The sequence below is a fragment of the Mobula hypostoma genome, chromosome 7 (genome assembly GCF_963921235.1).
Source record: "Mobula hypostoma chromosome 7, sMobHyp1.1, whole genome shotgun sequence".
In the NCBI taxonomy this organism is placed as follows: Eukaryota; Metazoa; Chordata; class Chondrichthyes; order Myliobatiformes; family Myliobatidae; genus Mobula; species Mobula hypostoma.
The window spans coordinates 50,214,494-50,226,936 of NC_086103.1; the positions used below are offsets into that span (position 1 = coordinate 50,214,494).

Consider the following 12,443-nt stretch of genomic DNA (forward strand, 5'->3'; position numbering starts at 1 on the left):
TATTGCTGATCCCTACTTATGTTTAATAAGGTAGTAGTGTTGGTTCCAAGTGATGCTGTCCCCACTCTGCCAACACTATTTAGTTCATCAGCGATCAATCCAGAGAGCCCAGATCAAATGGAATAATTTGCAAAACCACTCGCACTAATCACAATCCATCAATTAATAAATTCTTGAGTCAGTTGTTGAAGTGGATTTCTGGAACTGTTTGCATAGTAAGCAGCTCACTTTTACATCTCTTGTGAGGGATTAAAATATATCTCTGCATTGGAAAGTGGGTAGGGATACTCACATCGGGTTGAGGCAACTGAGTTCATCTCCTACCAGGCTCTTAAATGTTGGCTCTCATGAGTTTCCTGGGCCACCTGACACACAGAAATGCCATCCCAATATTGCCTCACGAATGAGACTGTCAGACCTCTATCATGACATCTAGCAGCTCTATCCCTCCTCCCACGACATACAAATACCCAGCTATTACCCTTTATGATTACCAAGCAAAAACTGTCACCAGATATCTGTCGGGCAATGTGGGTTTTTAGGTGCAAACTATTCTAGAATGACTTCATATGTCTTTTTGGCAATTTTCACCCTTTCTTTGCAAAACAGTCTTACAGTTTTATGCCGATGAAGTTGAGAACACCAGAAAATTTGCGGATTCCATTTTCTAGGTAAAAATGCTGAAAATATACATTTCAGAAGAAGATACCACAAGAGATGTTAATTCAACTCTTTCCACCATTCAATTAAATCATGAACTATTACATCTAGAACATTGAATAAAGCACAGTACAGCTCTGGACAGACAATTTGGCCCACAATGTTGTACTGATCTTGATGTCAATTTAAATCTATTATTTCATAATCAAATGGTATTGTTTTAGCACTTCATAAGCTGTTTTGTGTTTTTATTTTTCTCAAAATCTGAAGCACGCACACACCAAAAAGCAAATAAATTGTTTAGGAAATTCATTGACTGCCAACAAAGAAAAGCAACTTGAAATACTGGAGATGAGCATTTTTCAGCTATTCACACAGGGAGAGCTTAATCATGGATTCATTACACTTACATCTTCCTACACTGTTCAGATAATTCTAATACTTGCCTTACTTTATATTCCATACTTTGACAATATTAAAATAAATGCTTTTGCACAGTAGCTGTTGAAACAGTGATCAGTTAATGCAGGGTATTACCTGAGATCTTTAGATGTTTATTATCCTATCTAACTGTTAAATACAACTTAAAGAATATGCAAGTTCAAGGATGATTATCATTTATGGTAATGGAAGTTAGAGGATATTTCATTTATCTCATAGGGATATTTAAAACCATTATCCTCACCTCCAGTAATGTCATCTTTGTGTGCATAGGACGGTGATATAAAACATTCAGGTCTTCTTAAAACTGTCATTTCTGAAACAGATTTAGGCATCATTAATATTAATTATCTGCTTCTCATATAAACATAATATTTGCTGCATAACCTTTCCATTTATTTATTTTGTTTTAAGATTTTTCATAAAAAGTACACAATGTATGTCTCAGTTGAAAGCACATATGGCTCTGAGATGACAGTCTGGAGGAAGCTGAAGATCCTACCATTAGGATTAGATTATACCCTGGCATAATTTTGAAAAAATCTATGGCTAATTTGAAGAAAATGTGTTATTGCAGGTGTCCTGTTGTGTGAGTGAAGTCACCATAGAAAATTACTGGTAGATACAAAGCAGCTTCTTTATTCGACAAAACAAAGTACAGCAGACATCATAGAAACACAGAAAACCTACAACACAATACAAGCCCTTTGACCCACAATGCTGTGCCGAACATGTACTTATTTTAGAAATTACCTCGGGTTACCCATAGCCCTCTATTTTTCTAAGCTCTATGTACCTATCCAGGAGTCTCTTAAAAGATCCTATCGTATCTGCCCCCACCACAGTCGCTGGCAGCCCATTCCATGCACTCACCACTCTCTGCATTAAAAAAAAATTAACCCTGACATCTCCTCTGTACCTGCTTCCAAGTGCCTTAAAATTGTGTCCTCTCATGTTAGCCATTTCAGCCCTGGGAAAAAGCCTCTGACTATCCTCACGATCAATGCCTCTCATCACCTTATACACTTCTATCAGGTCATCTCTCATTCTCCGCTGCTCCAAGGAGAAAAGGCCAATTTCACTCAACCTATTCTGATAAAGCATGCTTCCCAATCCAGGCAACATCCTTGTAAATCTCCGCTGCACCCTTTCTATGGTTTCCACATCCTTCCTGTAGTGAGGTGACCAGAACTGAGCACAGTACTCCAAGTGGCATCTGACCAGGGTCCTATATAGCTGTAACAATACCTCTTGGGAGGTAATCATATGGAGAGGTTTTCGGTCGAAAGGTCTGCTGGCCCAAAGTGGGGCCCGATATTTTATGTACCAAACACCAAAGGACAATTCCATATTTACAATGTATGGACGTTGCTTTCTTTGAAATTACATACAACCTTCACACCTCATGATTCACATCCACACCACAGACAGCCAAATGAATTTTAATCAACATTGTCTGGTCTGGGATTCACAGCTTTTAGGAACCCATTGTTCAGAGCTGTATAATACATATTCAGATTTGAAGACAAAGTCAATTGCTAAATGTATATGTCCTAAACCCAAAAATCGTTCTAACATGTCCTATCAACGTTTACACCTCACTCGCCATTACTGCTGGAGATTTTCACATTACTGCTTAAAGGAACTTGTTATGTGAAAGTTGAGTGAGATGTGCCTCTCATTATAACACAGTCTACACTTCAAAAGATCACCATCACTGAATCTCCATCCAACCTGTATCAACAACCCGGGGTCATCACCATCTAGCAACTGGATTTATTGGGACACAAACATCAAAACATGGGCTAAATGAGCAGATCAGTGTTGTGTGCTTGGTGGTTTCACTCTATTGTCTATAAAACACAAGTTGGGCGGACATTCACATATTCTCTCACTTTTCTGGACAAGTACAGCTCGAGCAACACTCAGCACTCTATATCATCCACGACAAAGCAACATGCTTGGCTGCCCATGCACTTACCACTTTAATCATTCACCACCCCCACCACCACTAGTGCAATTAACAGAAGTGTATGTCATCTGCAAAATATATTATTGTCATTGGACAAGGCAACCTCCTAAACCTGTGACTTTTACCACTTTGAAAGCCTGGAGCAGTAGGTACATGGGATTACCGGCATTAACAGCTGCCCCTTTGAGTTACTCACCACCTTGTTCCTTCACTGTAAATGTGAAGGATCTGGAATTCTTTATCAATTAATTCTATTGGAATAGCCTCACAAAAGGACAGCAGCAGTTCCGAGGTAGTTAGGGATGCCAGGGAAACTTGGATACCATACAGGAATAAAAATGATACCTATGCTACAATGCTCTGATTGACATACCTACCTGCATAATGTAAAACAGTGTAGTTACTGGTGTGATGGACTGAGAATGGCATTTGCACTTGTTTTTATTGTTTTGAACTGTGTTAATAACTGCTCTGAACAAGTAAACTACAGCTTTTGGAATGAAACTTGTGAATAATTATAGTGAGTATTTTCAGTGTTCTAATGATAACAATCCAAGTTCAGTCATACAAAGCATCCATCCAATTCGATATTTTAGTATTACTTAATGGCTTATATAATCACAAGTACTAGTTTGAAAATATATACACCAATCTGAAAGTTTCAAAAAAGTTCTAATTTGAAGGACAATACAAGCTAGCAGTTATCATAGAATTAGATTGTATCATTCAGTAAAAAGTAATGTTTGGCAATAAGTCTCCAAAAATTTATTTATGAAAATGGACCAGTGCCATTTATAACTTCAATATCTGAATGTAATGTAGCACTTCTGATATATAGTTCCAGTTCCAGTGAGGGAAATAGGGCAGGACGATTTGTTCACTAACTTATGGGACAATGATCAGACTGTTTGCTTTTTGTGATTTTGAATGAGAGGGATATTTTGGACAGGGCACTAGTGAAATTCATCCGCATTTCTTCAATGTGAAGCTTTTATATTTGTTACACCCTACGGATTTTAACTTTAACTAATGATGGATAGTGTTCTGACTGGTTGCATCACTGCTTGGCATGGAGGCTCCAATGCACAGGATCGAAAGAGGCTGCAGAAGTTCGTAGACTCAGCCAGCTCCATCATGGGCACTAACCTTCCCACTATTGAGGACATCTTCAAAAAGCAATGCCTCAAGAAGGTGATATCCATTATTAAGGACCCTCACCATCTGATACATGCCCTCTTACTACCATCAATGAGGCAGTACAGGAGCCTGAAGATACAAATGGAGCATGTTAGGAACAGCTTCTTCCCCTCTGCCATCAGATTCCTGAACAGTTCATGAACACTCCCTAACTATTTTGCTGTCTTTATTTTTTTTTATGTTTTTGTAACTTATTGTAACCTACAATATTTTTTATATATTGCCCTTCATAGCTGCTGCAAAATAACAAAATCATTACGTATGCTAGTGATAATAAGCCTGATTCTGATTCTGAGAATGCAGTTTCAGCAACTCTCCATCTACATAAAGCAGCCTTCAAGTCCAAGTAAAAGTTTAATAAAACTTCTCTGTCCTGCTTCATTTATGGTATTAGTACTGTACACAATATTCCATGTGTTGTCTCATCAATTGCCTGAAAGATAATCACTCTATCTTTATACTCCATTCCAGAAATAAATAATATAATTGATTCTATTAATTTTCCTAATTACTCACTGTGCCTTTATATTATTGTTTTGTGAGTCATACATTCAGACACCAGGAATGCTCTGGGTCTCATTAAGATAATTCATGCTTCATTTTTATTTTTCAAAGTGAACAATTTCACATCTTGCCAAATTGTACTTTATTTGTCATACCTTGGCCCATCCACCTAACTTATCTATACCTCTTTCTCCTGACGTCTCACTGAATTAACTTAAATTCAAACACTGCTGCAAATTATTCAAGGTTGCTTTAAATATACTGCATCTGCTGGATATGGGTTCACTTTAATGCTAAATTCCTGATTTCTCATGTACTACTAGCATATGTGACATCTGGAGCATCCCAGCCTATTTGGCAAGGTTGCAAATCAAATTAAAGTTGTACTGCAATGACATCTGCCTACTCTCTGTACTTGTGACAATGAAGTCTTATCTGATGAGTAACATGATTTTTTTTAAATTTCCCAAAATTGTTAGCAAATTGGCCACAGCATTTAAAATAAACATCAATTCTCCAATTTGAGCCCCCAGTGTTTTTGTACCTACAGTGTGTATGCAGGAAACAATAGCTCAAAAGACCTCTTCTGAAGGTATACCTTTCTGTAACTACACTGTTACACCAAAGGATTTCTAGAAAAGCAGGACTATACCTACAAGCTTTGTTTCAAATACCAAATGCAAAGAAGGGATAATTCCATGATTGAGAATTCACAGGAAGGAATGACACTCCCTGGAGGTACATATGGAGAAACTGTATGTGTGCTAATAAAATAATATTTTCAATCATTAAATTAAATGGAGGGGAAACTACATATGAACTCTACCGACAATTTTCAAACTGCAGTCTCTTTTAGTGCAGTCACTAGCAGGGGCCACCCAATGGTAGAATAATTTTCTAAAAGAATGCTGCCCAAGTCATCTTGATAGTATGAACAATGAATAACATCTTTAAAAATTAGTCTCTGTATGGATCAATAGGATATTTCCAGAATTATGCATTTCATATGAACAATTGGTCCTGAAAGAGTAAAGATCTTAAAGTGGAAGCTGATTTCAATTTGAATCATTTTACAAAAAATGGCCTATAGTGAATGGATTCTTTGAAATCAAGTGCAAAAGTCATACAAAATTTCTAAATGTGCTGTTTTTATACCTGGGTCATTGTAGACTTATCCCTTCAACTGATGTAGTATACTTACTCACCCTCTCCAAGATTATCACCATATATTCCCCTGTGAGCTAACGCTGGCTCCTCGTAATTATCTGGACAGTTAGGGAAAGTCTTTTGCCATTTCTTCTCAGATTTTTTCTTGGCTATTTAAATAAAACAATACAGAAAGCAAAGCAAAAAAAAAAAAAACAAAGGATAAAATAAGATCTCAAACCTCATTAGGGGTAGAAACTTAACCTCATTAAGAAAGGAAAAAGTTCTAAAACATTGAATTGACTGTTCTTTGCCCATTCTATCTGACGGTCTTATTTATGGAACAGAAAATTAGGGGCTAATTCACTGTTATCCTTCTTATTGTTATGCAAGAGAAATTAAAAATATTCTTGGATGGATGATAAATTTTGCAAGAAAAGGTACCATTTTAAGGAATTTTAATTAGCTTAAACATTTTAATAAATCCACGATTTTCATAACTGCATTTATGACAAGTATTGTCCACATTTTAGTCAAATTACCCCATCCATTAATTTGGAGTTTATTCAGATATCTGAAATTAAAATCCTTTCCCACCCTTACTGGAAAAAAATTAAACCAAATCTCTCTATATCGGTAATAATTTAAAAGATAAACGTTATGATGCTTGTTGAAACTGTCTCCCAATACACTAATGGAAATATCATCCGTTTGTTTACAAATAAAGTTGCAGATTAATTTTTGGCTGTTCAGAGTTGAACTGTTAATTACAGAAGTTCACAGTGGTGAGATGGTCTATCAGGCAGAGAGAAATGCATTGGGACTGTAAAGTTTCTGATGACAGATATGAGGCATCCATGAAAGACACTAAGAAATCCATGATTTAAAATAGCCAGAGCAGAATTATCAAAGCATCTGGTAAAATTCTTAAATAACAAAATATATATTTTATATTTTGCTTACAAGAGACAATCTAGAAGTAAATTGATTTGCATGTTTCATTATTACTGTAACCAATTCCCTTCAGTTGTTCTAGAAGCAAGCTTATCTAGAAAATGCAAAAATTTTCTTAATTGTAGTCAAAAAGCACTTACCCTGCTTGTGTGGGTAGTATATGAATGGTTTGGGTTCACTGGTTTCGCCATCTGATCGCCTTCGTAGCTGGACAAACACTGAGATCGGTTTGGTAATGTGCATGTCAAAGTATTTTGGTGTCTTGAAAACTATGGCAAACTGAAAACACACAGAATTTGATAATTTATTGTACTGTCACTACATTGATGTAAGAAAGAGCACACTTGCCTGTGAAATGATTTGCTATCAGAAGATAGTGAAGCATACTAAATTCTAAAGGACTTCTAGAGCATAAACTTCAATATGTAGCATGGAACTTTTATTTGTGATTGCAACATTAAGACTGATGGTAACAATGAATATCATGATCACCACTACATACGAAGTATGCAGCAAGGTCATTAGACTTGTGCAATGCTTATTTGACGTGATGGTATCGAGTCTGCTCTCTGTAAAGTTCTGAACTCAAACAAAGATCTTAAACTCTATTCGAATTAGATAGCTACAGGTACCCTCACTAAAGCGAGGTTATTCTGTAGCCACCTACACTTCAAAGGCCAGACCACTTCCCTGTTTATCCTCCCCAGTGAGTTTAGTTGCCAGTAGCTACTCTTTGAGCGGTGGGTCCCCAAGGAGGAGATCCTTCCAGCAAATGAAGTAGTTTAAACACAGTTAATTTATTTTTAGTGACACACATTTAAATTTAGATAAAAGTTTTAAAACTCACAGAGCATTTCTATCTTATAAAAGATTTTCAAATCACAAACAATTCCTAAAACACAAAGGATTTCAAAAACAGGGGTAGCTACAATTCCTGCAAGCTAAAAATACATACCAACAAGTTACAGTTGAACAAGTCAACCGTCAGAGAAATCGAAGGCAGAGGAAGGGATTCCAGTTACCCATCTTTGTGTCATTATTCTTGTCGTTTCTTGACTATTTCTAACAAGCCTGACTGCTCTCTTACATTTATACGTTTCTTCACTACTTGGTGACTTTACATGCATGTGTTATTTTTTCAGATACCTTTGCTGGGAAATTCACACAGATGGTCTAAAAGCTTCTGGGGACAGAGATTCCAAACACCCAAAATTAATGCTGTGAAGGCTGACTCTTTGAGCACACAAATCTCCCCACTATTGATAGAACAGCTATTTAATGTGCTAAGTAATTGTGTCAGTCTGGTCTGCAAGTTTCTTTGAACTAAATAATGTAGCCGGTGTTGTCTGGTTTGATGCAGGCCCAATTAACATAACCCTTTTGTTTCACACTCATGAGCAGCCAGCCCTGTGCATGGAGCCAGCAGCCTGTGCTCTATGGACAGTGCTGTTTGTTTGCAAAGCTGTCCTTTTAACTTCAGACTGATTATCGCCTGTAACTTACACAAAGAACTGAAGACTGGTTCTCATTTACAACAAGAAGTTGAGCCGGGAATATTGGTTAGAAGTTTAACTTACTCAAAAACAACTCTTTCACTTCTGGAAGGGTCAGCTGCTGGTTTCAAAGGCTGAGCTTGGCAAAACGATCCCCTCCCCCAGGCCCTGGACAGTGAATATCCATCACATTGATGGTGCCCTGACAAAGTGAGTCACACACATGCCCCTGGTGGGCAAAGTGAGCCATGCAGAAGAAAGCTGAATTAAACAGCTGGAGGAACCCCCTAGACTGCGTTCATTTACAGGGAATCAAAGTTACTTTGTTGTGGACTGTGAATATTTGCAATGGTTGATGTACAGTATGTGAGCTTTGTCAGTCACTCTGTTTGGTCTTCTGCCTGACAAAGGGTTGAAAAAGAGGGCTCTGCTGTAAGCCGAGGCTGAAGAAGGGAAGTGTGGATACTTCTAGCAAGAAGCTCCCATCCACCACAAGCCATCTTGGACCAATTTTCCTATGGCCGTATGATAGTGGAGCAACTTATCTGGAGATTAAGCTTTTAAAAGGAAGTGGCCATAGATCTTCTACTTGCTGCAGTCTGAAACTCCAGTCAGATACCCTTGAATGTCATGAAGGCAATATTGAGGTCCTGTATCAGTTGTATAATCAGGAGGCACGAGGCAGTTTAACACACCCACGTAAACATGCCCATTGATTGTGCTGGTTTTCATCTGAAGGGAAGCATGGTACAACAGATAACCACATATTTTACTTTAAGGAAGTAAGAAGCCGCTAACCTTAAAGGTGGCAGTTTCCTTAACAGATGGTCAAACTTTACCGCACATCACCTGCACTTTAAAAGAAATATACAGACATATCCAGCAAGGCAACTTACAAATGCCAGTAAGTTACCAGATGTCATTCATATATTTTTAGGTTAAGGTAAAGTACAACAACTGATGCACACACATATATACATATAAGTGTATACATACATATATATGTAATATTCCAGAAAGTTGGCAGTGTGCTCAGACCTTGCGGCCACACCGAGTCCAATCAAAAGTGTGTTTGTTTGCCCTGTCTGTCTTTTTTATAGTCGCAAGTCAGTGCTGGATACTAAGAACATCAAGTACTTCAGGACTATCCCATCACTGAGTTGCCCAATAGTGGTGAAGCTGGACTTATTGCATACCGTTGTTGTGTTGTCGCCTGAACTTTTGTATCATTGGATAGCGTGTGGTCCAAAAAAAATGTGAGCGATTGCCTTGTACGTTTTTATTGTGATCGCAGGACCCTGTTGCTCATTGGTGGCATAGGCTCCTGCAAGTCCGGTTCACTGGTTCATTGGAAAGACCAATGGTGGGGGAACTACGTTGCCTTGGTTGTGGTGAAGACTAGGCTTAGGCCGCAGAATTACTTGTTGCAGTCACCCGGGGAGGAGACGCTGAGGCGATGTGGGAGAGACCTCTGTGGGTGCGATGGAATCCGTTCTGGGTTGGGGGCTGGCCCTCTCATTGGTGCTGCCCTCTAGCGTTCGCTCAGTGCTGCCTCCAATGTTTGCTCAGTACTGCCCTCTGGTGTTCCCTTGATGCTGCTCTCTAGTGTTCGCTCAGTGCTGCCTGTCAGTATCTGCTCAGTACTGCCCTCTGGTGTTCCCTTGGTGTTGCCCTCCTGTGTTTGCTCTGTGCTGCCTCCAGTATTCGCTCAGTGGAAGAACAAGCTGGACCAGTAATACCTAGCATGACATGCCAGTCAAGCCACCCAGGGCCTTGGGCTACATATTTTTTTTTCTTCGTGATTGTATATTTTTCTGAAATCATAACCATATGTGCCATTTGTATTAAAATAGGCAAAAACAGGAAAACAGATTATTATCTGAATGGTGGCTGATTAGGAAAAGGGGAGGTGCAACGAGACCTGGGTGTCATTATACACCAGTCATTGAAAGTGGGCATGCAGGTACAGCAGCCGGTGAAAAAGGCGAATGGTATGCTGGCATTTATAGCGAGAGGATTCGAGTACAGGAGCAGGGAGGTTCTACTGCAGTTGTACAAGGCCTTGGTGAGACCACACCTGGAGTATTGTGTGCAGTTTTGGTCCCCTAATCTGAGGAAAGACATCCTTGCCATAGAGGGAGTACAAAGAAGGTTCACCAGATTGATTCCTGGGATGGCAGGACTTTCATATGATGAAAGACTGGATCGACTATGCTTATACTCATTGGAATTTAGAAGATTGAGGGGGGATCTTATTGAAATGTATAAAATCCTAAAGGGATTGGACAGGCTAGATGCAGGAAGATTGTTCCCGATGTTGGGGAAGTCCAGAACGAGGGGTCACAGTTTGAGGATAAAGGGGAAGCCTTTTAGGACCGAGATTAGGAAAAACTTCTTCACACAGAGAGTGGTGAATCTGTGGAATTCTCTGCCACAGGAAACAGTTGAGGCCAGTTCATTGACTATATTTAAGAGGGAGTTAGATATGGCCCTTGTGGCTACGGGGATCAGGGGGTATGGAGGGAAGGCTGGGGCAGGGTTCTGAGTTGGATGATCAGCCATGATCACAATAAATGGCGGTGCAGGCTCGAAGGGCCGAATGGCCTACTCCTGCACCTATTTTCTATGTTTCTATGCTATTTGCACTGTACTGTTGGTAATGTATTTTGCACCTTGGCCCTGGAGGAACTCTGCTTTGTTTGGCTATATTCATGTATGGTTGAATGATAATCGAACTTGAACTTAATGACTTTAAAACATATTACAAGCTTCTTAATGTTGAAGATTTTCTCATGGAATGTGTCCTAACTTCACCCTGTGTCTACAGTTCCTTAATCCTCTGGATGATCAACATCAATTTTGTAATTACTCCCAGACTTGGTTACTTATCATTATGTATTCTTTTGGTGTTGGAGAGGGTGAGAATTTGAATGTGAATGAAAGATGGAGAGTGAGAGAGAGAAAATGTGTGTTATGTTATCCGCTAGACTTTTTGTTATTTTTGAGTAATACTTACCATGTGCCGACATGCAAATTCTCATTTTGTTTCTCTCAGATTGAGTTTAAGTCTATCATGCAGATTCGCTGTTTACAACCCAGACCGATAACTCAGCAACTTATTTGCTTCGAGTTTGATGCCATGGTTTCTGATGGTTCACACTGGATTGTCACTGAGATGAAGACTCAGGAATCTTGTCGTGAATCATCTGATGACTTCTATATTGGTATCTTTCAATTTCGTTTGATTCTCTACTGTTTAACTCTTCAATAAGATAAGTTTGGCCTAATACTGCCAACCACTTCCTTTCTACGTCTAGCATATACTGAACATAGAACGTAGAACAGTATATCACAGGAACAAGCCCTTCAGCCCACATTGTGCCAGACCAATTAAATTCATAATTGAATGGCTAGCTAAACTAATCTTCTGCTTGCGCAATGTACATGTATTTTCAAATTCCACGCATTCATTTGCCTATATAAATGTCTCTTAAAGTCTCTAATGTATCCTCTTCTACCACCACATCTGGCAGCACATTCCACCCACCCACCACTCTCTGTGTAAAAAAACCTACCCCTCACATCTCCTTTGAAATTACCCCAACTCTCCTGAAATGCATGCCCTCTGGGGTTAGATATTTTAAACCTTGGATAAAGATATTCTCTGTTTACTCTATCAATGCTTCTCATAATCCAATAAACCTCTGTCAGATCTCCCCTCAGCCTTCACCGCTCCAGAGAAAACAACCCAAGATTGTCCAACCTCTCATTATAGCTCCTGTCCTCTAATCCGGGCGACAGGCTAGTATACTGTTTCTGCATCCTCTCCAAAGCTTCAGCTTTCTTCCTATAACGGTGCAACCAGAAGTGTATGATGCATCCTAACTAGGGTTTTATAAAGCCTCAACATAACTCCTGACTTTTGAAGTCTATGCCTTTGCTAATAAAGGCAAATGTGCCATTTCCTTCTTAATCACCCTATCAAGCTCTGTAGCCTCTTTCAGGGAGCTATGAACTTGGACCTTAACATCCCTCTGCTGATCAACACTGTTAGGGATCTTGAACTTAACAATGTA

The 12,443-nt window shown here is 39.0% G+C and overlaps 1 protein-coding gene across 1 annotated transcript in view; it reads right to left on the bottom strand.

The window, feature by feature from the left end:
• Positions 1-1,274: 1,274 nt before the first annotated feature.
• LOC134349902 (nuclear factor NF-kappa-B p105 subunit-like) overlaps positions 1,275-12,443 on the bottom strand; it is a 55,858-nt gene continuing 44,689 nt past the window's right edge. Inside the window, exons 11-13 of the mRNA XM_063054864.1 lie at positions 7,015-7,153; positions 5,980-6,090; positions 1,275-1,417 (exon numbers count right to left, since the gene is read on the bottom strand). Of these exons, the coding sequence (XP_062910934.1) occupies positions 1,275-1,417; positions 5,980-6,090; positions 7,015-7,153 (393 nt within the window). The remainder of the gene's footprint in view (positions 1,418-5,979; positions 6,091-7,014; positions 7,154-12,443) is intronic.